This window comes from Anser cygnoides, chromosome 23 (assembly GCF_040182565.1).
Source record: "Anser cygnoides isolate HZ-2024a breed goose chromosome 23, Taihu_goose_T2T_genome, whole genome shotgun sequence".
In the NCBI taxonomy this organism is placed as follows: Eukaryota; Metazoa; Chordata; class Aves; order Anseriformes; family Anatidae; genus Anser; species Anser cygnoides.
The window spans coordinates 8,125,474-8,152,377 of record NC_089895.1 but is presented as its reverse complement, the minus strand read 5'-3'; the positions used below and the strand labels follow the sequence as shown (position 1 = coordinate 8,152,377).

Sequence of the window (26,904 nt, the reverse complement as noted above, 5' to 3'; positions counted from 1 at the left end):
CGGCACGGCCCCTCCGGGCCGCCGGGGGGCGCTGTGGGGGCGGGGCCGCGGCCGGCGCGGCGGGGTGAGAGGTCGGGAAGATGGCGGCGGCCTTGGCGGAGGAGGCGCCGGACAACGAGGACTACTACGCGCTGCTCAACGTGCGGCGCGAGGTGGGCGGCGGCGGGCCGCGGGCAGCGCGGGCGGGAGCGGGCGGGCGGCGGGGCCGGGGCTCGGCCTCCTGCGCGCGTCCTCCGCGGGGTGCGAGGCCGCGGCGGGGCGGGGGGGGGGCGCTGAGGGGGCGCTGAGGGAGCGCGGCTCGGCTCGGGCCTCCCCGGCCCTCCTCCGCCTCCGCCTCCTCCGAGCAGGGCCGGGGGCGGCGGGCAGCTCGGGGCGGCGGGGCTGGCTGCGGCAGCTTCCGCCCGTCCCGAGCCCCGGCTGCGCTGTGACCGCGTGCGGCTCGGCGGGTCGCCTCGCGTCCCGGCCGCGCTGCGGGAGCCTCGGGAGCGCTGCCTGGAGGCGCTCCGTGTCCGTGGGTTCAGGCGCGGCGCTCCCCGAGCTCCTGGCTCTGCTCCTGCTCCGCCGGGGAGCCGGCCCCGGCTGCTGGAGCCGCGCAGAGCCCTCGGGGGGTGCGCGCATCGGCGCGGCCCTAGCTCGGGGTGCGTTCAGAGCAGGGAACTAAACTGGACGGATCGCTTCTGCCACGGACGGGGAGTGCCGAGGGAGCAATAGGCGTGGGGGTGACCATCGCCAGCAGCGCGTGAGGAGCGTAAGGAATGCCGCAGGCACGAATCACGTACGGCCAAGAAAGGGTTTTTTTCAGCTCCCTTTCTTGTTGCTGTAGTACTGCAATCGATTTGGTATTTTACAAATCAAAGTGGAATCACGGGACTGTATTTTGTGTTTCCAGCACACAGGACAGCGTAGGAAAGTGAAAGATGAGGTAGTAATTTTTTGAATTAAGTTCTTTTTGTTCGTTTTCCTTGGGATATGCAATAGCTCGGTCTTAAACCTACCTCTGTGTATATGTAGAAAATACACAACTTTTTGGCTGTATGTTCCTTCTTATTTTAATTAGTACTGCGTGGACTGCACTTTCCAAACATTTCCAAGTCAGATATATATTTTTGCCCGAAACAAGAGGATCGATACCCTTCAGTTTCTTTTTCCAAGTACAGACTTGTATTAGCTGATATCTTCTTTTCTGGAGAGTTCCCGTGTGGCTCTTCTTAAAATCAACGGGTTGCGTTTTTACCTCACTCGACAGCTCTTGCAATTCATGCTCCCAAATGTCATCAATGCGCAGATATGAAGGTTAAGAATAAGATGGGAAGCACGTGGGCGTTGTGACTGCCAGGGAGGTTAACGGTGAGGGCTTAATAGTTAACTTAGCTAGACTTTAAGCTCTTCAACAGATACCAGAAAATTCAGGTTTGGTACAACAGGGAACTGGAAACCAAGTTAAAATGATCTTTGAAGGGGTAATTTCACTTGAGAGTACTAGTTGGTTTGTTAATTACCCCTTGATAATTAAATTCAGTAGTGCTAGCCTGCATAGCATTGGTGTGCAGTGGGCAGGGGGGTTGGAACCAGGTGTTCTTTAGGGTCCTTTTCAACCCAGGCTGTTCTGTGATTCTCGTCTGCTGGGCGAATTTTGCGTGATGGGACTGCTAAGCTTAACGAAAGAGTTAACCACGGAACTTTGCAGCTGTGCTGAGCAGAGTAAGCCTGCTGAGCAGCAATTTTCTAGTGTGTATGTGTGTTTAATCTTTTATGGATGTCAGTTCAGTAAAAATGTGGTGGCGTGCTTGAAACATTGAGTGAAGTTGTTTAAGCCCCAAGCAGGGAAATGGTGCACTTTTTATTACCAAAATTCCAGGCAAAATTAAAAATGTAACTTGCATATGATTATTACTGACTTATGCGTTTCATTGCAATTTGAAATGATGTCAGTATTTCTTTAGTGGTTTCTGAGAGCTTATCGCTCATGAAATATTGAACCAATGACCCAATCTATTCAGTGATGATGAAAGGCCCAATCTAACGTTTTATTGAACGTGGCATTTATGAAGAATGAAACTGCTCATTTCTATTATATAATCAATAGCACATTAAGCCATTTATCATTAATTTGATTAACAAATGTCATTTTAGAGCTTTATATTCCCCTACCTTTTCAATCTAGTTTAAATTCAATGTCCAAGAAAGCACAAGGTAGTAAAAAGAAGGTAGCTGGGCTGTAGCTACCTGACTGTCTTGGTAATGGCAAATTTAGCAGGTTTACTTTTGCTATATCATTTAGAAAAAATAACATTAAGTAGTACAAATGTGCAAAGAAATCATCTGTTCTAAGGTGTTCTAAAAATTGAATGGGCTTGTAGTAGTTTTGGTATGCACATGAAAGCATTTCTTCAAATGGAAATCCTCACTCTCCTTGCCACAAGTCGGAAGAAGATGGATAGTACTCCGGGAAACAAACCTTTATAGCCTTTGGTTCCAAAGTGAAATTAGGAAACTCTGAAAGCTTCAGTCACAGAACGTTAAGAGTAGGTGGAACTTGTGTCTTTAAAATCTGTTATCAGAAGACATTTTCTTGGTGCCCCTTAATCACTTGCTCTGTTGTACTCCTGTCCATTATAATCCGTCACTGTAACAAAAGGGTGATTGCATTTGGTTGAAGGAGGCCAGCAAATAACGGCGATGTTGTTCCATTTTTTTTTAACTCTGAATGTTTCCCCTGGTGTAGAGAAGTGGTACTCTGCTTCCTGCTGCTCTGTAGTAAGTGCCCCAGGAATCGATCCTTGCATGGACAGTTTCATAGCTGGCCAGTACGAACCTCTCTGAAGTCCTGGGAGCTGCATTTGCTAACCGGGCCTTTCAGGGAAGTTCCAGTTGAGTTTGGTAACTACATTTCTAAATGTGTGTTAATCAGCTTTCAAGGAATAGATAGTGGCTGAAATACAAGGAACTAGGTGAGAAAGGGGAAGCTACCAGGACTTTCTAGAGTCAAAAAGAAAAAAAAAAAGTGCTCTGAGATTGTCTCCTGGGAGATCATAAAGGAAGGCATGTTTCATTATTCCATTGGTTCTGAAAGAGCCATCCAAAATCTCTATTCACCAAATGTCTTTGGAATGAGGCCAGATGCCATCTAAAATTCCAGAGTAGTTGTGAGTACAATTTTTTTTCTTGATGCATTTGGTGACTTACTGTTCTTCTGTTCATCCATCTATGGCAGGTGAGTGAATTTTTGAGGGGATGTGGTGTGCCTGCCATTCTCACAGCACAAGAGAGCGTCCTTGCTGTATAGGAAAGGAAATGCCAGGGAGCATAGCAGTGATGGGAAGAATATAAGATTACAGGTTTAATTTTCTTCGCAGTTGTGGAAAGTCAACATTTTTTGATAGTTGCTATGTTTTTTGATAGTTTGATATGCTTGAAAGTTGAGGATTAAAATAGAAGTAGAATTTGATGTAAAGCTCTGTATTTAAGTGACCAAGGTGAGTTTGACTTTGAGGTGACTTTTTCTTCTCTTCTGAACTGAATTGGGGAGATAGCAGTTGTGTAATAAAAATAACATGAATACAGATTCCGTTTTTTATTTGTTTGTTTTTTACCTAACTTTTTTTTTTAACTTAGGTGTACGTTGATGAGCTGCTGCTGTTACTTGTCATGTTATTATAAATAGCTTGGAAAATACTGAACTTTTTGTTAACTTAAGTAAACGGTGTGTCCTACAATGAAACAGAAGTCCATTCTTGATCTTGTGTAGCAAAAGTAATGGAATGTAATAGCTGTTGGACTTCTAAGGCTGATTTTGAGAATGGTCTTTTTTAATTAGCCTTGGTTGTATCTAAATTCATTTTTATTGCTTTTTGCAGGCCTCTCAGGAAGAACTAAAAGCTGCCTACCGCCGTTTGTGTATGCTTTACCATCCAGACAAGCACAGAGACCCAGAGCTGAAAACACAAGCTGAGCGGCTGTTTAACCTTGTTCACCAAGCTTATGAAGGTCAGGGGTTTTCTGGAGCACAAACAAATATTATTACAAAATAGTAATAACATTTCCTGATACTTAGTAATTTTTTATTCCCTGTTTCTGTCCTGTAAATCAGAGGAGCGATGCAGCATAAATTCTGCAATGAACAAGATCATAGAATCATTAAGGCTGGAAAAGACCTCTTAAGATCACCTACTCCAACTGTCCCTCTGCCACCAATATTGCCCCCTAAACCATGTCCCTAAGTACAACATCCAGCCTTAAACGCCTCCAGGGGTGGTGACTCCACCACTTCCCTGGGCAACCTGCTCCAATGCCCAACTACTCTTTCTGAGAATAAATTTTCTCTAATATCTACCCTGAACCTCCCCTGGTGCAACTTGAAGCCATTCCCTCTTGTCTTATCTCCTGCATATTATAAATAATCTTTTCACCACTTCCCTGACCTTTGAAAAGACTCTCCCAGAGACTGAGAACTGAAAATTGTCAAACAAAGACAATTTCAGCTTTTATGTTTGAACTAATACATCCTGTGTTTCTGTTCCAAAGCAAGTGATTAAGGTCTCCGTTGTCTTTCAGCAAGTTCTTCCATATTCTAAGACTGAGATAAGGACAAAGTATAGACAAGTAGATTTTTTTTCATCCAAGGATGTCAGAGCCCTTTAAAAATAGTCTGAATTAAGCCAACATTTACGTAAATCGTGATATTACCAAAGGTAATAGATAGCATAACTGAGGCACAATGAAATGGGTCATTAGAATTAGCTTGCAGCATTTTAGAAATGTGATAAGAAGCAGCTGGGATGCAAACTGATTAGAAGCTGGTAGGACTCTTCTGCATTAAAAAATTACTGCTAAGTGCTTAGTGGCACAACCTAAAGAGAAGCTAAAGCAAAATGAATAAAGGTATATAAATATTCCTCTATTAGCTCTCAAAAATGAGCTAAACATTTTTTTTTTACTCTCTTGTTTTCTGAGTGATAAGCATTTGTTTCTTCCAGTTGAAATTGAACATGGGTGGAGTCATTTGCATTGTCCCTAGATAGGCATTAAAACATACAGGAGCATTAAAACATACAGGAACTTTTACTGGAAAGAATATTGAAGGTTTTATGTCACTGCCATGAAGAATAAAATCTCAGGACACTTCAATAATTTTTTTAATTGCATGTTAGTTCGACTTGTGAGAGCACTGACATTCTGTGGTGAATAGGTCTACTGAGATTCAATTTTCCCATTGAAATACATGGCCTTGCTTGGCTTTGTTGCCACGTATATGTAAATTGTTGCTTGTCTAGTACCAAATGTCTGCATAAAATTTTAAAAGAATAATATTAATGTCAGATAAATAATCCACCTCACCTTCTGCCTATTTTTCTCCTTCCTCTTCCATCTCTTAATATCCCATAACTGTTTTCTTTCATCAGAATTCATGAAAAATAGTATCTACCTGTGACATTTAGCAAGTTCAATAATCTTTATGTAGTTGAGATCAAAGCTCAGTTTACTAGTATAAGACTTCTTTTCCCTAATATACACATCCAGCTCCCTGAAGACTCATCAGTTCCTACACAGTCAGAAGAAATACATGCTAATGATAAAGCTTGTCTTGGAACCCTGTTGGAAAAATACTGTGGTTGGTTTTTTTTGTTTGTTTGTTTTAATGAAGACTCTGGTAGGAGAGATTGTACGTTACAATATGCCTTAGAGATTCTTCTTAATTCTGTGTACAGTCTTTTTCCAAAGTAATTGTTGCAGTCTACTGGTATATTTCATCTTCTCTGTTGTATTGAGTGACTTTTTTGGGAGATTTGAATTCTACATGCATTTTTACAATTATCCTGTAGTTGATATTTCATGAGGCTTGAATTCTGTCCTGGAAATTGCTTTGTTGGTGCTTGGCATGTTCCATGTGTTTGACGTGGGTGGGAAAGGATCGATGAGTGGGGATGGTGAGGGAGGTTGAAGACAAGGAGCCAGATACCAAGGAGCAGGCTTTGAACATTAGTTGGAGGTAGATGTTATTCCCATTTAGAAAGTTTCCAGGGGCTGCTATCACTGGATTGCTAGTAATCACATTGTTTGTTAGAGGGTTTATGTTACCCTTAAGTTAAAAAAGCAAAATTAAAAACCCTTGTTGAATATTCAGTTAGTCTGCATGTCTCTTTCATGTTCTTTTAAATGTATATTTACGAATTATGAAAAAAACGAAGTTGGAGGGAGGTGGTTAGTGTTTCCCATTATTATAACACAAGAAAACGTTAAAGGTAGTTAATGTAAAAGTTGGACGCACCTGTAGAACAAGTTTTCAGAATTTGTGTTTAAATAACCCAAGTGTATTGGCCTGAACTTTGAGAAGACCAAAAACTGAGTTCTTGCCTCTTTTGATTTTAATTTGCAGTGCTTAGTGATCCACAGACCAGAGCCATCTATGACATATATGGGAGGAGAGGACTGGAGATGGAAGGATGGGAGGTGAGAGAAATTTAACACTTTATAGCCAGTGGAATTGACTAAACCTAGGTTTATCTGAAATTCTTGTTATATTGAGCTGCACTGACACCTTGATGTTAAAAAATGCCTGTCTGCTAGAAGGCATTCTTGTTTAATTTTCTTTCTCTCTTTTTCTCCCTGCTCCCTCCCTGGAACACCATGATGGGTTTTCAAAGAATACTTTTTTTTTTTTTTTTTGCTTGACAAGAGAACAATAAATCTGACATGGAGTTCTCTAATAGTATATTACCATGACAGGCAACATCTTTTTGTCTGAGAGAAATACATCAGTATTGTCCAGCTAGGCTTGTCTTTTTCATCTGAAACTTTTTTTTCCATACCAGTTAGCCTATGGGTTTGAATTTTTTTTTTTCCTGTCTTGCTGGGAGGGAACAGCTATAGAGTGCTATGAAAAAGAGCTTATCCGTTCCTGGCTTTCCAGTTGTTAAGTCCCCTCTGTCAGTCTTAGTCAATTAAATTATAGTGCTTGCTACAAAATCATATTATATTGGGTCAAGTCAGTACCAAGATCAAGTTTGGGGTTAGTAGCAAGACGTGTGGAGCAATGGCAGCATATAACAGACATTTTAAGCTGTTCATTGCAGATTTAATCTTATTTTGAAAATCCAAATGTAATACTTTTTCTATCCATAACTAGAGCCATACCTATTTAAAACCCTAATTCCCTGAGACATGTAAGGTAAATAGATGTGAATCAGCATAGCCTAAAATCACAAAGCAGTCCATCAGTTTACCTCATGCCAGGCCTTCAGTCATTTTCATTTCTACACCTCGTAAAGAAGTTAACGGATAGCTGTTGGCAAGGGCTGTACCGCAGTGTCTTCTACCTGTGGTCTGAAACCTTCTTGCCCTATTTTTTTCAAGAGAGTAGAAAGAACAAGACCATTTCACTTCTCTCAAAGCATGTGTTTTACTCTCTTGCTTGCCATTTGATCTGGCCCAGGTGTTTGGTTCCAAACTCTGATCATTTAAATTCGTGCAGAGTGGCTTACAGCAGCATCAGGGACAAAGTATTAGAGTGTACCCAGGTCAGTGGACCTCATTTCCATCAGCAGAAACGCCCTGGACGTTCTCTCTGGTAATCTTTTGTGTTTTCAAATTCTTTTTAAACAGGTTGTGGAAAGGAAGAGAACTCCAGCTGAAATCAGAGAGGAATTTGAGCGTTTGCAAAGAGAGAGGGAAGAGAGAAGACTACAGCAGCGAACTAATCCAAAGGTAAGCGAAGACTTCATCCCAGTCTCAACAGTGAATCCTTAAATCTTTAGGAATATGCAAGGGCGATGAGTTTCACTGAAGGGCTTTGGTAAATATCCCCTTTGGTACCAACACTTAGTGCATTACTTTTCTTTTTTTGAAAGTGTGATTTCTTTGGAAAATGTGGGGAAAAAAGCTAAATCTTTGAACAATATTTCTTACTTTTTTTCTGTCGATAAATTTCAGAGTAAAATATCTCTTTCAGCAATTTTAAGAAAACATTCCTTACACTGAAATTTTTATGAATTCTTTCCAAATATCCCAAATGAAACCCTGCAGTTACCTGATAGTTTTTTCCCTTCAACACTGCTGTAGTGTCCCAACAATGTGGGCAAATATTCAAATGCAGCCTTGAAACCAACAGAAAATATGAGGCAGCTACCAAACCAGATGGGTAGTGGAACTCCTCCTGCTCACTGTGAGCACTTGCAGCACAGTGAGCAAAATCAACCTAAGCGGGGTTGGGATCTTGCCAGTTTCAGTTAATGTCTGTTTTAAGAAAGTTCTATTACGCTTTTACAAAGAGAATCATTGAATATTCCATTCTCATCTCTCAGTCTGTTTGAGCAGCAATAAAGTGACCCTAAATGACCCACCTCACAGCTGCGTCTTGGCTATTTAGGGATGATCAAGAATCCTGTGATGAGGATGGTCTGCTTGTGGTAGCATTGGAATGGCAGGGAAGTGTGGAAATGATGGTCAACCGCTGCTTCCTCTGTCACCTGCTGGGACTTGAGTACTCCAGTAGTTTAGAATAGTAATGGCCTTCCAGGCTCTTGGCTTGATAAATATGTAGGCAAACCCAGCTTTTGTCAGGATTCCCAGTGAGTGAGGTTTCAAAGCTTGTTGAATCAGGAAAATCTTGGTTCTCAGGCAGTGAATAACATTATCTGAGAGTTGCGTCTACATTCACCTAATGTATTTAGACTTTAGTCTACCTGTTATCTATATATTTTTCTTTCTCCCTCTCTCCCCCCCTCCCCCCCCAGCCTCTTTTTTTCCTTAAACTATCAGGAACCATTTTATTGCTTATTTTTTGAAACCCCTGTTAGAAATCTGTTTCTTTCATGTAGGATAGAAATATGGTGGGGAGCCTTAATTTTCCTCGCTCCACCCTGAGGTAACTGTGTAGATATTTACATAGACAAATAAACTTTCTCTGTCTCAGAGAAGTAAATTATAATGAGACAGCAAATTTTGTTTTATTTATAAATGCTTATATTCTTGATAGAAAAATGGGTATCTCCAGAGGTCTAATTGGAAGCTTGCAGACAACACAGATTCTACATCCTGAAGCACTAAAGCACAGGTGGCTATATTGTTTTGGTGCCTTTTAAAGAGGAGGTGTCCTGTGTCACTGTTTGTGCATGGACCTGGAAAGTGTTGCAGAGTAACTTGGGGAACCCAAGAAACATTACCAGTTGATTAACTACTACTGGTGTTGGATTTGAAGGTCACTGGTGTTTTCACAGCCAGCAGTTTAAAGTCACAGTGTTTTCTCAGTGGACATAAGTGTGAGTACATTTGTATTTAGGATTGTATCAGAAAAACGTCCCTCTGAGAAGACCTGTGGTGTTTTGAGATACTCCCCTTGGCACAGACTTTGAATCTGTGTTGGTCAAATTGACTAATACAGATCTCCCGGCTGTTGTGATTAATGTACAGATATTAAGAACTTGCTTGTACTGGAAGGGTAAATAAGCATAAGGTGATATGTAAATATGACTTGACAACATTATTCCAGGCAGGAAGAGATTTCTGGATGCCACAAAATGGGGCAAGTCAAAATGTCTCCGTTTAGAGATGAGGGTGATTGGGGTCAGAAAGGTATTGGCAGAGAGGGCATGGTAATCTCCGCATAATCCTGTGACTTCAGGAATTTGACATTTTATCTGGGCATTTTGCCGCGGCTGTGAGCAGTAAAAAGCGGAGCTGGGTTGTAAGCCTCAGTCTCTGTGTCCTGTGATAAAATTAGCCATCTGGGTGTTTACAGCAATTGCTGTTTGGCATCCTATAGAAATCTCTCTCCAGGCAGTGTTCCTGTGGAATTAGGTAGCACAGCTGTGATCATTTCATACATGAGCACGAGGTTTTTTTTTTTTAATTTCCAACATTTTGTTAGTTCTATAAAATGGTACCAGCAAAATAAAGCATTTTAACCAGAAATGTTGAGCAATAACCAGATGTAGGCAATGTGGCAGGTTTTGATTTGAATCTATTATTTGCTTTTAGAGTTTTGTTTTTGCTGTCAAAGACATGCAGAACGGTTGAAAAGTTTATTACTTGATTTGAGAAGAACAGCTTCCTGTCTGGAGAAACTAAATCCCATTATTTTCCTGCTGTGGAAGGTCAACATTTAAGAAGTGTAGGTCCCTCAAGGCTAAGCTTTGCTTCCATATGTCACCTTTCAGAAGGTAAATCCACTAGAAAAAAGATGAGGATGGAGGATATTCCTCTCTGGCATGTCTCTTAATTTCATCAATAGCAACTCTTTCATATTTGCAGAAATGTTAAACAGAGGTGGTTTTAAAAGGTGATACCAGATAACACTTAGGATGGTTCTGTAGTGCTGTTACTGACTTCCCACCCTGCTGAGCTGGTGTACTTTGCAGCATGTTGCTGAGCGTGCACAGCCAACTTCTGAGCAGAGCTTTACAGCTTTTCCCTGCTGCTTGTACTTTGGGGAGTGTTTTTCCTTTTCCAATGGTCTGAGCAGGTGGCTGATGGGGAATTGTGAGTAGCAGCACTCCCCTCTCTATTATCCGGTGGCATAGGGGGTGCTCTCGTTCTCAGGGAATATTTTTAACATTACCATCTGCTGCTTTTCCTGTACTTGTGTGTGAGCCAGTTTCCTTGCCAGGATCTATAGATCTCTGAGGGTGACTTCACCTGCTTGGCAGGAGGTAAAATACCTGCATGGAGTTCACTGCTCACTTCGGCAAAAAGAAACTAAATAGAGCTTCTGCTGAGGCCGAGGGAGGGACACCACGAAGGAGGAAACCGAGATGCTCCTTTCCTCTGAATGAATCTTGCAGATTTTCACAAATAGGTCCAGACGTTTTCCTTTTGACTTCTCCATTTTCATTGAAAGGAATACTTGTTTTAAAATTCATAGGTGTGAAAACAGAAATCATAAAATTTTGAGTATGATTGAAAGAAATGAGGTGCAATGAATGTCAGGAATGTTTACAACTTTGTACATATTAACAGAGTACAAGCATTGCAGTACAATTAAACATATTGCTATAAAAATATTTTTCAATATTTTTTTTAGTGCAAATACTTATGAAATCTTTACTGCTGCTTATATTCTGATCTGTGTTGAAAATATTTTTTTTTAATTTTCTTTTTGCCACTCGAATTCAACATGCTTGCTACTTAGTTTGATAACCTTTGTTTAAAAACATTTAACTTAGAATTTAAAGTTGCAATCTGGCAGAGGTTCCTCACTGAATGTGGCACTCCAAGTGGAAAACCTTTCTGTCCTGCATCTGCTATGAAGATCTTGGGTTTTATACTTCTTTGAAATGAATAGCATCAGAAAAAATGGCAATAGTTCTCTGCTTTGTTAAAATAAAAGTTCACCTTTATTTAAACATGTTTGGTCAGTCACTCTGGAGCGCATTTATTGGAATTTCATTGGGTGAAATTGGCACTTTGTTTCTCTTTGGCTATTTTCCTCAGTTTCTTTCCAGACAGTTGGAGCAGCAGCACAGGGCTGCACAGCTTCCTAGGCAGTTGGCAGTTTTGCCTTGCTTCCCTGTTACTTTGGCCTTGTTTCAAGGAACAACACAACATATGAGAGGCCTGAAACTGAAGAAGTTGTAGCGTTTGGAGAGCAGATCCCTTGAAGGTGACTTTGCAGCTCATGCCTGAAAAGTAGTATTCTGCATAAATGGCAGGACCTTGTCATTTGTATCACCACAAACAGAAAGATAAGCATAATTGATTTGAAATTCAACAGCCTTTCTAAAATAAATTGTAAAAAAAAAAAAACTGGGGTGCAGCTCTTATTCCAGATTTCTCCTGAAAATAATTGCACTTTCTATGTTTTTTTATATATATATATATAATTATTTTTTTTCTGTGCAAGCAATCAGAAAATAAACATTGAGAAGAGGTCAGGAATCTCCACAGTACATAAATAGTTGGGAGCCAAACCAAACAGAAGTTCTGAGTCCTGTCAAGCTCTGCAATTCTTCCTTTTTTTAAGGTTCAGGATTTTATTAGAATGGAGTGAGCATGGAAAAATTCTCACTCAGATTGAAATAAGAATTTATTCTGTCCATACTTAGACTCTTTGTGAATGTTTTTTGTACCTACCCAGCTACTGAGTGTTGTTCATACAAATAGCTCAGAGTTAATTCTATGCTTGTGCATAGGGTTTGGGCTTTTTTTGCAACTGGTACATTTTATACGAACTGTAATGCTGTTATGCTGTTTAATTGATCTATAGGGAAGTTTTCAAAAGCCTCTTGAAGTTATATGACCCAGACAAGGATCTAATCATGCCCTTTTCAAATAAAGCCACTCTTGCAGTTAGTATGAGTGAACACAGCAGCAGGTAGACAGACTATTTAGCTGTGGCCTAGTTTTTGTAGGAATAAGCTTTAGGCATTATTTCTGTGGCCTGAGGAAGAAAATATTTACCACTTGCTAAAAGTCTATCAAGCTTTTCTTCTGATTATGAGATATAAGCTAGGGAAAAGAAAATGAAATGTTTGACTGACAAGCTCAATTGCAAGTGAACGATGCAAAGGTTTTTTTGAGATAATTCATAAGAAGAAAGCATTTAGAGAATTTCTGGCCAAGTTCCATTGAAGAAGATTCATTTCTAAAGTATATTGATTCAACTTTAAAATATTGACAAAGTGGTGGGGGAAGAAGAAACCCTCTGTGTGAAAATGTTCTACCTACTTCTGTTACATTTAACAACAGAAAAAATTTCCACTAGTACTACAGGTTGCTTTCATTCCTTCTGAAAAATAAAAAAACTTGTCTTTTATCCAGTTTATTTTATGATTTATATTGCTGTTGTAGAATACTGCAAACATTTCTGTTTGTCTTGAATGTGTAAGAAATGTATTTTAGAGTGGAAAATGTAATTGTAAAAGAAGAAAAAGCCAAAAAAAATCTTTAAACTAGTCGCCTATAAAGATACTTTAGCCAGTTGGCCTGGATATGTTGGATGTTTGTTAATAATAAGTACTTGTTTCACTTGTTCCTTAGGGAACAATTAGTGTTGGAATAGATGCCACTGACCTCTTTGATCGTTATGATGAAGAATATGAAGATGTGCAAGGGAGCAGCTTTCCCCAGATTGAAATAAACAAAATGCACATATCCCAGTCCATCGAGGTAAGGAGGACAGGCAGGCATTGCGTCTGGTGTGGGTCAGGGCCTGAGATAACGAGGCAATGCAGTGCAAGCCAGCAGAAAGTGAAACACTGCTCAGGGGGTTTCTCATCTTTCTTCATGGGAGGACGTGATTAACCAGTGTGGGTGGGAGGAGGCGGCTCAGTTCCTATAAGACTGCATGTTGACAGTATGGCATGCATTTGTGTGAGCACAACCACAGAATTTAGGGACTGGTTTGTACGCTATGGTGGTCCTACTTTCCTGATAGCAGGGAGGCTGAATTGTGATTAGAAACAGGTATCTAGTTTTTTCTAAACACAGAGCATTCGGTATGTAAAAACACACTGTCCTGATTAAACCACAACACACATGTCATCTGATTTTGAGGATATAGGTAAGAAAAAGAAGGGAAAATGTATATACTCAGTTACAAAAAGTGGAAGAAATTTAGTCTGTTAGCGAGATTAGAAGGGATTGCAAATAAGGTCAGGACTACAAGGCGGTACGTTAGTGTCACAAGCACCTGATACTGTAAGAATTATCTGGTTTTGGTGTATTCTGACTACAAAATTTAGAGCAAGTGTGGCTGTGTCTGGTTCGAACACCTGGGCTTAGTGGATGACAAGGTTTCAACTGTAGTGTTACCTGTCTCTCTGTGCTTACAGTCTGCACTCACCTGCAGGTTTGATCGTGTCTTTGCAGAGTATGCATTAAATGTGTGAATTGGGATCATATTGGTAACAATACATTCATTTTTTCAGGCACCACTCACTGCCACGGACACAGCAATACTGTCTGGTAACCTCTCTACCCAGAATGGGAATGGAGGTGGATCAATTAATCTTGCTCTTAGACGGGTGACATCTGCCAAGGGATGGGGAGAGGTAAGCGCAGTCGATTTTAGGCATTTTTGTATCTAGTTTATTTCAGGCTGCTTGGATTAGTTACCTAGGCTGTATTTTCTTTAGGAGATTTCAGCTTTGTTTCACTTCTCTCTGCTTCCATTTCAGAAAATAGGGATGGCAGTACTGACAAGCTTTCTTGAATGTCCCATGAAAAGAGCTCTTGGAGATCTAGGCAATAGCAGTATTTATAGAGTGGTATCAAAACAAACATATTGTACGGAATAGTAGAACAAAATTTTCTACGTTCTGTTCCCGTTTGAGAAAAAGGAAAGTCCAAACCAATTTCTTTTTTTTTTTTCACTTTCTATTTGGCTATGCTGTCTCTTGGGCCTTTCTAATTTCACTGTCTGAAGACTCCTAGGGACTGTGAGTGCGCATCTTAGGGGAGCTTGATAGTCTGCCATTGTTTCACAACACTGCTCTGCTCACAAGGGAAATTATGGAGGGAAATAGTTCAACTTGCAAGCAGGTATGATCTAAGTAGCTAAAAGGTCCCAGGTAATCACCTGTGGTGCCTCCTTGTACGAGCACAAGCTCTGTTGCGTGAAACCGATGGCTTTGTTGGAGATGCTTTGTGGCATTGCTGCTGTGGCTGGCAGGTATCTGCTTTCTGCAAGTCCTTTTTGTACATCAGCTGCTGTTAACCTGTTTCCTCAGTGTGTGAGAAATGGGAGTTTTCCACTTAATTGGAAATTCATGGACTGGAGGCATTTGATTTATATTGGGCTTTTGTAATGTTGGTAACATAGGAGCTTGTAGATATAGTCAAGAGTCGGATAACTGAAAAAGTCAAAAAAAAAAAACAAACATAACAAATCTACTTGGGAGATGCAGGTGTAGTAGGAACTGTTTCTGCAGGATTGTTGAGGGAGGCGTCAGGTCAAAGAACTGCCTCTGTTAATGAGAATGGACAGCACCAAATAAACATTGAATAGCAGCCCTGAAAATCACCCAGACTATTGTCTGAAACAGCAGGCGCACTTTGCAGACACTGAGACTGCGCAGCAGCAGAACTGCTGACAACAGTTACTGTGAGGCTGTCCTAAGAGTTCTCCAGTTATCTGCAAGGCCATCTGCATCAAAGTGATGAACATTAAAGTTGAGGACTCAGAGTGCACTAGCCAGGCCTCATGGTTTGCCACTGGAGGGCTGTGGTGGTGGTGTTTTCTCTGTTTTCGCTGGAGCAGCCAGAGCCAGGTGCTAGTTAGCCTGTAGGGCTACAAAAACGGCTTTGTTTTACTCATGATGACACTACTCAGTGAGACACCTCTTATTCTAAATGCAAAGCCAGCAGGAAAGAGAGGATGCTAAAATATGCAGTAAATATTCAGAAATGTGTAAAATACCTGTGCTGTAAATGATGCTTGTGACGTACTTTGTCACTTGCAAAAGATGTTTTCTTCTAACTATTTGGCATTGTGCATTTATAACAGTTGGAGTTTGGAGCAGGAGACCTTCAGGGACCTCTCTTCGGTCTGAAGATATTCCGTAATCTTACACCAAGATGGTAAATATTACAAAAATGGTTTAGCAGTTAATATTTCACGCTAAGGAAGCAAACAGCTTGATTCATTCTCACGTTAATTCTGGATTTGTTTTCTATCCTACAAAAGAATGTCTGTCTTCTTTAGACTTTAGCGCTTTAGTACCAGTCAAAACACTTGTGTTCTTTTTGTGTGTTAGTGTCCTCTATTTTAATACTTCTATTTTAAGGAGGTTTTTTGTTCTACTTCATTAGATTTGTATTTGATCTTGTCATAAAATCATGATACTCAAGACATGATCTTACAAAGAGATCAATAGAAGCTTATTCTAAAATGGAGAGCTGATGTCGCTGTGGTCAGCCAGAAAAATGTGTACGTGTTCTTAGATCAATAGAGGACTAATAGTAGAGGCTCTTTGTATATAAATCTGTATTGCACTGTTTGAGTTAACACGTCTTATGATTAGTTTAAAGATACAAAATCTTCTTCGTGGTAGGAAATTTGTGTTTAGTGCAGATACTGAGAAGCTTTTAGTCTTTACAAAATATTATTAAGCCTCTTGTGAAAATGCTACGTTTTTGGAGACCACTGTTACTGTACTGTTTTCCTACTTCAGGAGGAACTGTAGGGTTTCTTTTCCATGAAGCTTTACTGATATTAAGGGCTACCTACTGACCAGAAGACTGTATGTTTCTCACTTCTTAAAACAGAAACAACTTCTGGATTATAGCAGATCAGTAGAAAGCATCCATTTCTTAAGCTAGTTTTGTAGGAAAGCAGTTCTAAGCAGACGACCAGATTTTTTTCTGCCTAGGGCAAGAAGGGCAAAGATTGGAAGGTAGCTTGCTGTGTTGATTGCAGTGCTATGGCACAGACCAGTAAACTAGGGCATGAGCATACTCTTCTGGGGAGGTACTGTGGCCAGTACAGTACAAATTAGTTTGGAGTTTTTCCTGAAACCCCCGGGGTCATGCTCTCTCCAAGATAGTCTCTGCATATTCAGCAAGGCTCACGTGCAAGAGAGAATTTGAGGCCTTCTGGAGAGCCTGATGAGGCTTTTCTCATTTATTCTAGTTTCATCACTACAAACTGTGCTCTGCAGTTTTCATCCCGTGGGATCCGCCCAGGCCTCACCACAGTTCTAGCCCGCAACCTTGATAAGAACACAATGGGATACTTACAGTGGCGGTGGGGCATCCAGTCCGCCATGAACACGAGCATCGTCCGGGATACAAAAACCAGCCATTTCACAGTGGCATTGCAGGTGAGAGTCCTGCTGCTGTATGCAGGGGACAGTTGTCTCAGCTTTTCTGTTCCAGCAGTATTTTGGCTTGGGAATACAGGGTAAAGGAGCAGTCGGTACCGTCTCTTAAGAACGTTTAACATAGGTAACCAGCTGCATTTGACAGAGCACGGCACTTTGTGCCCAGCAACGTGACATCTGATGTGGATTAGCTCAGATTAGGGTTAGGATGGTCAACACAGACTGCACAGATTGTGGGCTGTGACAAGTAAGTGGCAGACATTGCTATGTTTTCTGTGCCACTTAAAGGATAAGACAGGAAATACAGAGGGAACATTCAAAAGTGGCCAAGGGTGTGTTTTCATAAATTTGTGCCTTTTGTATTTCAGCTGGGAATCCCCCATTCTTTCATGATGGTCAGTTATCAGCATAAGTTTCAGGATGAGGATCAAACACGAGTGAAAGGTTCTCTCAAGTAAGTGTGCAAGAGGAAATTTGCATTGCTCAGGACTTGAAGGATGTTATGTCCTGCTTTTGTAGGGCTTCACATTCCACACAAATTGAATGTAGTCCTTTGGAATCTGCTTTTCTTTAGTTATAACGGGTAAACAACTGAAGTGAGTGTCTTGGAGTCTTAGTTCTGTGTGTCTCTTGAGAGAAGCAGAACATAAAATACCTATGTGTTTGATACCTCCATATCATCACCAATAAGAAAGTCAGAAGTTTTTGTAGTCTGCTAACTACTTTACAAGCTGAAAAGGCTAATCTTATCTTGTAGGTACACTGTGAATCTTCCTGTAGCCAACATGTGGTGCACAAAATATATCTGCTGTATGTTTTACCTGGTGGGGAGTTACACTAAACAGAACTCAGTAAAGAGAAATTAGAGTCTTCCCTGTCTTACCAGTTTTTGGTTCTCCCATTCCAGGGCAGGTTTCTTTGGGACCATAGTGGAGTACGGAGCAGAGAGGAAGATATCCAGACACAGCATTTTAGGAGCCACTGTCAGTGTTGGAGTTCCCCAAGGAGTGTCTTTGAAAATCAAGTCAGTTCAAGATTATAATTGTTGTTTGCAGAGGCTGACCATAACCTGCATTATTGTAGTTCAGAAATTCAGGTGGGAAGGTCCCAGTCTTAAGGCAATACAGGTATATTGTCACTATCACTGTAAAAGGTTGCAACTGCCCTCACCTCTAATACAAGCTGTGCTCATATTACTCTGAGCCTGAAAGACCTCTTTGGGTACTGTTGCGTGCATGCATCAAAATACCCTGAAAATACAGCTTAAATTTTGGAGCATTACGGTAAGTGGATGGAAGATTTCCAAAAATATTATTAGAAGAAATGTATTTAATCGCATTCCATTTATACAACGCTGTACACAGGTATATACTCAAATTAGTGAATTATCTTTAACAAATATAGGTGATTATACTATTAATAAGGCAGTTCACAAATGCCTAAATTCTCAAGGGTTTTTATACTATAGTGCACTTTTTAACTGTTGCCAGCAGAGGGCATGCCAGGATGCAGAAAATATAAAGACATGAAGATCTTGGTCTCAGGAAGAGCGTTTTCTAAAATAAATGTCACGATAAACCTCAGAAGAACATTAATGTACTCCTTGAAGGCACATGCTAGGGTTGTGAACACAGACCTTCTCTATCAGCATTTTCTTTTCTCTTCATGATGATGTTGGTCCCATTGTCTGATTAAAGTAATGACCAAACAAATTTTCCTAAGATTAATAAGACACTTAAAAGTTACCAGGTATTAGCACAAGAGAGATCTACCTCAAGACAGGGGCTCTTGGTAGCATCAGCTGACTACCTTACCATTGCCATGTTCAGGTTTACAACTGTCTCGTATTTGTGAGATCAGTGTTCATCTGTATCTTGTCTTGTTTGGGGGTTGTTGCTGCTGCAAAGTATATTTAATCAAGCACATTAAACTCTGTATTTCTTCTGACCTGTCACTGTTCTTTTTTTTGTTGCAGGTTGAACAGGGCTAGCCAGACCTACTTCTTCCCTGTCCACCTAACAGATCAGCTGCTTCCCAGTGCTGTATTTTATGCCACTGTGGGACCTCTAGTTATCTACTTTGCCATGCACAGGCTAATCATCAAACCCTACCTCAGGGCACAAAAGGAGAGGTGAGCTAGCAAGACTGTGTTTGAAATACAGAGCTGGGAAGTCCTGCTCAAGTGCTTCTGGGAGTCTGGTGCAAAGGTTGGAATGTCCAGCTGAAGCACTGTGTTACACTACATCGTCAATACTACTGAGTTCTGGAAGGCTACAAAAATATCTTGAAAGGTGGGGAAGAACCTTGAAACCCAACTCATTTGAGTGAGATTGTGGGTCAGTTGTAATTGGGGTGGGTAAGTAGACATTTGCCACTTTGTGGCTGAATCCCATTCATTGTGTAGACCTGATGGGATGTTGATTTCCTTATGCCAGGGAGCTGGAGAAGCAAAGGGAGAGTACTGCCAGCGACATCCTTCAGAAGAAGCAGGAGGCAGAAGCTGCAGTAAGTCTTTCCCGTAACTAAGCCCTCTTAGTTGGAGGAAGTTGTTTTTACTTGGCTTGTCCCTTTGGGACCCAGTGTCTGACACTGCTTGATTTTTACTCTATCCATTGTATTTTGACAGGTCCGGTTAATGCAAGAGTCTGTCCGGAGGATAATTGAAGCAGAGGAAGCCAGAATGGGTAAAGATTGTAACACCACTTACTTGTTCCATAAAGTTGGAGAGAGGAAAGAACAATACGAACGTGGTTAAGGGAGGCATAAAGCATGGTATAATTGCTGTTGTGCACGTATTGGGAAAGGCCCACTGAGATTCAGCGTCTGGTGTCAAAGCTTAGGGATGCACTGAATGTTGTCCTGGGGCAGATTATGTGATGGATCAATAGGATGTAGACAACAGTTTGGATTCATCTCTCCACGAAAGTGAGGTTATGTATAAGAATGTGCGAAAGTTTGAAGTTTGGGTTCCGCTGATCTCTAATCTACACAGCTTACTCTTGGATCATAATGGAAATCTGAGTTCTGATGTTCGCTAGCAATTTCCAAGAGAATCTTCCAAAGCGGGTTGAGTGACATTCACTTGGACTGTCACATCAGGGTGACATTTATATCATGTCATTCTGTCCTATTGCTGAAGACTGCTAACAAACACCCAAGTGTAAATGTTCTTCTGTCTTGAGAAACATGGGTCCAGGCAAGGAGGATTTAAATATCACTGAAAGAAAAAAAAAATAGAAAATGCTGGATGTTTTTTTCATTAGTGTCTGCACAGCTGTTGTTGGCAAGCCTTTCATCACATCTGTGGTTTCATGTGAAATGCAGGTCTGATTGTAGTGAATGCCTGGTATGGGAAGTTTGTTAATGACAACAGCCGGAAGAATGAGAAGGTGAAAGTAATAGATGTGACTGTGCCCCTGCAGTGCTTGGTGAAGGACTCTAAACTCATCCTTACAGAGGCATCCAAGGTAAGTAGCTCTAATGTCAAAGCATATACTCAGGCGCTCAGGTGTGTGACTCAGAATTTTGATTGAACTGTATGTTGTCCTACAAGGGAGTTTCTCCAGTGTGTTTGAAGCTAGTGACTTTATATCAATTTACAGAAGCCACTTCTGTACAACTGTTATGAACCTCTAGGAAATTCTGTTTCTCTGAGCATTTCCAGTGTCAAAGAAACAGTGTCTCAGTGTTCACAGTGTGGGACAGTGTGTGTTAGAGATTCTGGGGCTGTACACCAGCAACTTCCTGACCCCCTGATTCACTCTTTTCTGCATTTAGAACTTGCCACTGGAGAGGTAATTTCTTAGCTTCTCATCTCATTGCCAACAAAGCTTTGATCTTTTTATGACTCCTGGTTTTGTCACTAGTAAAAGGTTTTGGTCAGTTGAAGATCTGCAAAAGTCCATTCCCTGGTGCTCAGTCTGTCCTTCTGTGTTTAAAGGCTGGGCTTCCAGGTTTCTACGACCCCTGCGTGGGTGAGGAGAAGAGTTTGAAAGTGCTTTATCAGTTCCGGGGAGTTCTGCACCAAGTGATGTCAGCTGACAATGAGGCCCTTAGGATACCAAAGCAATGTAAGTAGCTCCTTCCTTCAGGACCCAGTAAAGGATTGCCTCAGATTTGTGAGGCGAAGCAGTGTGCTGCCTTCCAGTCTAAGATCTGGTGGCAGTGATGCTGTTCTGATGCTGCTTGGGATCCGTCAGCTGGAGGTTTTCCTGCTGGCATGCTGGAGTTATCATCTCCCATCGGTTAGTGAGTGGTGGAATATAGAGCATTGCTCTTCCTAGAGTGCTTATCAGGTGAACTGGGCTTACTGAAATGGACTGACACATAATATGCCTCTGGAGTAGGACTGTAAAAGACCTCAGCAGCAGCAATGCAGCTCTTTATACCATCTAATCTTAGATATCCAACCTGAGTTAGAAGCATAGACTTCCTCCAGCTGCTGCTATCCCTGTTAGGCAATTCACATTGCACTGGATTGCCCGTTCAGGACTGACTTGAATGTATGAAGGCAGGTTGGAGGCCTGCACCAGATTTCTTTCTCATCCACATTTATCTGTGTGCCAAAACGTTTTCTCTGCCAGAATCATTTTGTGAGACATCATCTACAAGTGATGTGTTTTACTGGTACCACTGTAGGTCTGGGCAGTTAGCTAAACGGCACAAACCTCTGTTAACTCTAGACTGCTTCATTGGCCCAATTTGAGAAGCATAACCAATTTACAAACTTTTGATAAGTACAGTGGATGTATAAATGAATCATGTTTAATCGGTGACCAGGAATGTTCATGATACAGTAGTTAAGGTCAAGCTAGGATGTGTCTAGAAAGTGGCTTGTATCCATTTACTGTTCTCATCCAACAGCTCACAGAATCGATGCAGACGGCTAATCTGGTGAGAGTGTGCACTTCTGTTACGGTACCTGGGTCAACGGAAAATGCAAAACCTTCCCCCAGATGCTACAAGTTCGAACAGAGACATTTTTATTTTTACTATCTATATAGCAGGTGGTGGCCTACCAATTATGTTAGGAGAAAAAATGAGAGAACCTGCTTCTCAAGGTGACTCCAAGGCAATATTTCTCTGAATTGTGGCTCAGTAACCAATAAAGCGACATGACTCTGAACGCGCAGTGCTTTCTGCTGAGGTTGTGTGAGCGGGCACTGAGCACCACCCATCATGCAGCCATCTTTCCAGTTGCAATTTAGCCACAGTCCATTTGTGCAGTCTCACATGTATCTTCCTGCACTGAACAAGGAAGACGACTTGTTCTCGCTTCTCCACGTGCTTACTGGGGTAGGTAACATAACTTTTTCTACTCCTGAGGGAAAGTTAAGTTCTCTAAGTTAAGGCCACCTCCAGTCTTTTGTGTAAATCCTGTTGTTGGAAAGAGGATGGAACTTGTTTTCCATCCCAATTCTGTATTTGAAATGTACTTGTTAAGAACAAGTATGTTTGGAATGAAGCTCTTTGCTTTTTGTAGTAACATGGATCTCTTCCGTATGAATCCGTTCAGCTGCTCACTTCAAACACTACTATTCCAGACAAGGACACTAGGTATAATTGTCTTATTAACTCTTCTTCTGCCACTTAGAACCATGTCCTGTCAAGGTTTTCAGGAAAGTAGGAAAGCAAACTGGGGAGAAGGGCAATTCATGTAATTTATTTCTAGGAAAAAGAGAAACGTAATTTACAGAAGTAAACCAGACCAAAGTGAGGAAAGAAGCCAAATGGAGTAAAGAGCTGAAAATGTAAAGTTCAGCTTTCTTCTTAAAAAGCATCAGTTGTGACATAAATTGGCTGGGTTAGTCTTGCATGGAAGCCATGCTAGCGATTTACCAGCAGTCCTGTCCTAGTGACACAGCAAATAGAAATGGCAGCCCTGTAGTATCTACTAAATGCTGTGTATGTCAACACTGCGGAAGCTGGGGGGGATGTTGGTTACAGAGAAAAGGAATACTTGTCTGAGTCACAGTTCTGCTCTTGATGAGTCCTAGAGCAGCCTTCGTGGCTTACATGCGTGAGACAGGAAAAAAAAGTATCTTGGCAGTGCATTGCTGCTCTTGACAATTATTACCCTAAATCATTTCCTGACATGTACCTGGTCCCTTTTTCTTTTTGACCATGGTTCTCTTTGCTCAAGTCCTGATCTTAAATGCCCTGCTGCAAGTAACTAACAAGAGAATTAGATTTCCAAAAACAGGCTTACTTGAGCTGGTCTGCAAGAGGTGCCCCCACTCCCAAACAAGTTTATACAATTAAGTGTTGTTCACTTTTTTAAATAAAAACAAAACTCTTCAGTTGTGACCAGCTCCTGCTGTAGGTTTTTATTTCACTTACGATCAATGTTCTGTTGATCTGATATTAAATGTAAAATATGAAATAAATTATATTCAGCTGAAAGCTAGCCAGTGCTCCCTTTGCATCTTTAAGACAGTATTGAAAATAAACTCTCTGAAAATCAAGGGTTGCAAGTTGTATAAATGTTACTGCACCCCATGTCCTATCCTGCTTCTTGACCTCTTTTGATTGATTGTATCTGTAGCTAGCTGAACTGAGCAGGACTTGCCACCAGAATTTCCTTTTTCTTGTCTCGTCACTGCCTGACGTATATGGTCAAGAGTGATACTCATTCTGTGTTGACTAGGATGCAGCAAAATACTCCCAGTGGGAGTAATGAAAATTAAGAGTTTTGCATAAGCAAGTGCAAAACAGTGACAACGTATTTACTAATTGCAAAACAAAAAAGCATACTCCTATAACGAGCAAATGACACTGAAGAGTTTCTATGAAAAGTTTGCACAATAAAACAATACTTCTGACGAGTTCCTGAAAGACAGTTCCTGCTATTATTCGAGAGACATTATCTATGTTAAAATGTAGATATATAGCAATACAATTTTAAAAAATGCTTTGATACTTCAAGATGTTCCATGGTATTACTACTTTTAAAAATACCATTTCTGAGAGGTAGAAGCACATCCTTCTGCTCCAGCAGTTAAAACTTGTAACAGGGTAGCATCTCTAGGTGTAAACTTTAAAATGCCATAGAAATGTGTGGTGACACCTCTTTCTCTAACTGAGCTAGCGTATGCTTAAAATACCTTAATGAGGATCCAGGAACGTGTGCTAGTCTTTTCAGCACAAGCCTTCAAGCTAGAAATTCCTGGGGCGAAGATACAGGTTTAGGATTTACTTTTTGTAGTCTTCCCTGGTCTTTCTGTACATGCTCACATCTTTGACAACCCTATGCTCCTGCTGTCTCAGTACGATCCAGCCAATGAAAGACTACAAGGAATGAGAACTTCAGGTACCCATTACGTTGGAAAAACCTTGTCAGCCTCCTCCCATGTGAGTCAATCAGTGCAGGGGTACCTGAGGACAGCTCAGCCACCTGGCCACGGCTTGGATTCGAGCATGTTCTTTCTTCATCGCAGCTTTGTTCTTAGCAAAGAAAACTTTCTCCTGGGTTCCCACTCTATTATATTGTCCCCCTGCATCTCAGAATTATTTCTGCTTAATTATAAGGTAGTTCACGCAAGGAACAGGTGAATTTTACCTTTGATTGCTTGAATTTGCAACTCATTAAAATGAAATTACTGACACGGGCCTTGCCCCTGTTCCTTTGCTAAACATAGTAAAAAAAAATACATGGAAATAATACATGGATTGTATTTTTCCTGCAAGGTCCTCCCTCCAGAGATTCAGACTTTTGTTTTCCTTTCCTTGCAATTACTACAAGTGGCTTTTCACATCTGCAAGGCACAAGGCTCGCTCCTTCAGCAGGTTCTTCTCCACAACAATTTATGCATTAACTCCATTTTTGCTTCCTTGCAGTGTTTGACAAGCATTGCTGGATTGTGTCCACACGGTGGAGTCTGCTTCCTGCCTGTCTCCCCCATTAGCCCCAAGTCTCGGGTTGGTCTTCTCCTGCTGAATACTTACTCCAGCCCACCTTCTCTCTTCCTTATTTTCAATCAGCCAGTGCTAAGTTTTAAAGAGATTGGGAGAATAGCCCCACATGAGAAAATGCTGCTTTCAACAACCCTGTATGTTCTGTGAGAAACTGCCATTTTCCAGCTTCACCCTCCTCTGGGACTTCTGTTCACTGTTCTGTACAACTCAAAGTTACAAACATAATTAAAGTAGAAGCTATAAGGAGCCAGGGCTCAGCTTTTAATATGATTCAGTGCCATTTACTCAACTCAGGAGTTAAGTAATCTTTTAACTTTGCCGAGCTGTTAAGGGAGGCTGCTGCTTTGAATGTGGCTGGCTGAGCAGCACGTCAGGGTTGTGGCTGGTACAGGAGCTGAGGAGCAGCAGCAAGGCACAAGCAGCACTTTGGCAGTTTTTGGTCCTTGGTGCCTCTGCTCCGCACACCTCCTGCTCTCAGGACTCCCCTATGCAGGCAGAGCTGCCCTGCAGTCAGGCTGCTGTGGGGGTGGAGGGGGAGGGAAGGGTTTCCCTGAGGGTTTAACAAGGTTTTGGGGTGGTAGAGCAGGTGACTTTTTGTGAGGCAGATGCAGTGCAGCCCAAGGGCTGTTTCTGAGGGTACGGCGCTTGGCCCTCAGGTCGCCGCAGCCAGCAGTGCCCGTGGCATCACTTGGAACGGAGATCTGCCCCGGCCTGCCCCCAGCTGCTGCACGCCAAGCCTGGTTTCAGGCGCTCTGCAAAGGGCCTCTGCCAGGGCTGTGCGTGGCTGATGCCGGGAGCGGCCTGAGCGGATCCCTCTGCCCCCCAGGCTGGCACAGCCTTCACGCCCGTTGGCAGACCCCAGCCCCTCTGGGGTCCTGCAGCAGCCGGCAGCGCCCGCCTCTTATCGCTCCACCACAAGCCCAGGTGCCGCAGGGGGTGGTCCCTGCCCTGGGCTCCACCACAATTTACCTTGCCCACAGCAGAATCGGGAGGAGGAGCACTGCTACAAAGCCAGGGAGATCTGCTTGTGGCACTCCTCCTGTCTTTCCCTGAGTGTGTATCGTTTAGGGAAGAGGGCTTCTGGTTGAGTCTTGCTGCCCCCCAGCACAAATGTTTACACCAGTAAGTCATACTAGCAGACTCTTGAATCCAGAATAAAACAAAGACATTGTTCATTTGTTCCACATTTTAAAAAAAGCATGGTTCATTAAAACAGTTTTAATGAAAAAATAAAGTTCTGAATTAAACTATAATTATACATGGCTGAAAGTGATGAACTAAAAGAATGGAGATGTTACTTTTTTCTCTCTGCTGATATTGTAACGTGCTGGACTCGTCAGACACCATCTACTGGGATAAATCTGAAAAGGTAACAGAACAAGAGTCAGTCACATTGATTAGTACCGAACCTCTGTAAAAAAAAAAAAAAAGGAGGCAGGTTCACTTGGCCATTTAACATTTCTCCCATAAAAAACTTCAGGAACACATTCCACAGAGGTCCAGTTGAATTGCAGACACGCTGTAAACACAAAAATGCCAATACTCAGAGCAGGTCCAGCCCTCGCATAGCTTGCAACCAGGATCTTCCAAAGCCTTTCTGTTTGCAGAGTGAAATGGCAGCATTTGAGAACTTTGGTTATTTTTCTGGCTGTAAGGAGCAGTCAGGCAGCCGCAGGGGGCAAATCTTTGGCAAACTCCTTGGTGGTTCCATTTAGCTTCTGGAAGGCAGCATACCACAGTCATGGTCTTGGATTTACAGAAGCTGGAGCTGGTTTTCAGAACCTAGTCAGTTGTTACAGCATGGTGGGATGGGGTTTTTATGAAGAACCAAGGCTGAAGAACAGTTAGTTGCACATCGTGCAGCTCCATCATCCCGATCTGAACGTCCCCACGTCACACACGGGAGCCCCAGGGCACTGCAGTACTGGCCGGTCTGCCTGAAGCTTTGGCAGCCTAGCGTCAGACGTCTAAAGGAGGGTACCTGACAGACCCTTGGTCACCACCACGATGCATCTCCTGGTGAGCCCGTACTCGGGTAAGGCAGTGCTCTACCCGGGTGTGTCTGCAGGACTAACACGGACACGCTCCTGTCAGCGCTGTTCTCGCCGAAGCTGTAGCAGCAGTCAATGACTCCCCTCGCCTCATGGTCTCACCAGGACAGAGAACATGTTCATCAGGCATAACTCAAGAGAAACATCTCAAAAACATAAACTTAATTTGTGCAATACATACAGCT

At 42.0% G+C, this 26,904-nt stretch overlaps 1 protein-coding gene across 2 annotated transcripts; it reads left to right on the top strand.

Moving 5' to 3' along the window:
- The first annotated feature begins 1 nt into the window (after window position 1).
- On the top strand, window positions 2-22,239 carry DNAJC11 (DnaJ heat shock protein family (Hsp40) member C11). 2 transcript variants are annotated; one of them, XM_066982054.1, is made up of 16 exons: window positions 2-152; window positions 3,858-3,987; window positions 6,377-6,450; window positions 7,603-7,704; window positions 12,973-13,101; window positions 13,863-13,985; window positions 15,440-15,513; window positions 16,565-16,754; window positions 17,123-17,208; window positions 17,662-17,778; window positions 18,730-18,885; window positions 19,190-19,259; window positions 19,381-19,438; window positions 20,079-20,221; window positions 20,695-20,824; window positions 21,618-22,239. In XM_066982054.1, the coding sequence occupies exons 1-16, from the start codon at window positions 81-83 to the stop codon at window positions 21,641-21,643; spliced, it is 1,680 nt and encodes a 559-aa protein (XP_066838155.1). In that variant the 5' UTR covers window positions 2-80; the 3' UTR covers window positions 21,644-22,239. The 2 variants fall into 2 exon arrangements, with proteins under 2 accessions (XP_066838155.1, XP_066838156.1); XM_066982055.1 differs by lacking the exon at window positions 2-152 and adding an exon at window positions 711-922.
- Window positions 22,240-26,904: the final 4,665 nt, after the last annotated feature.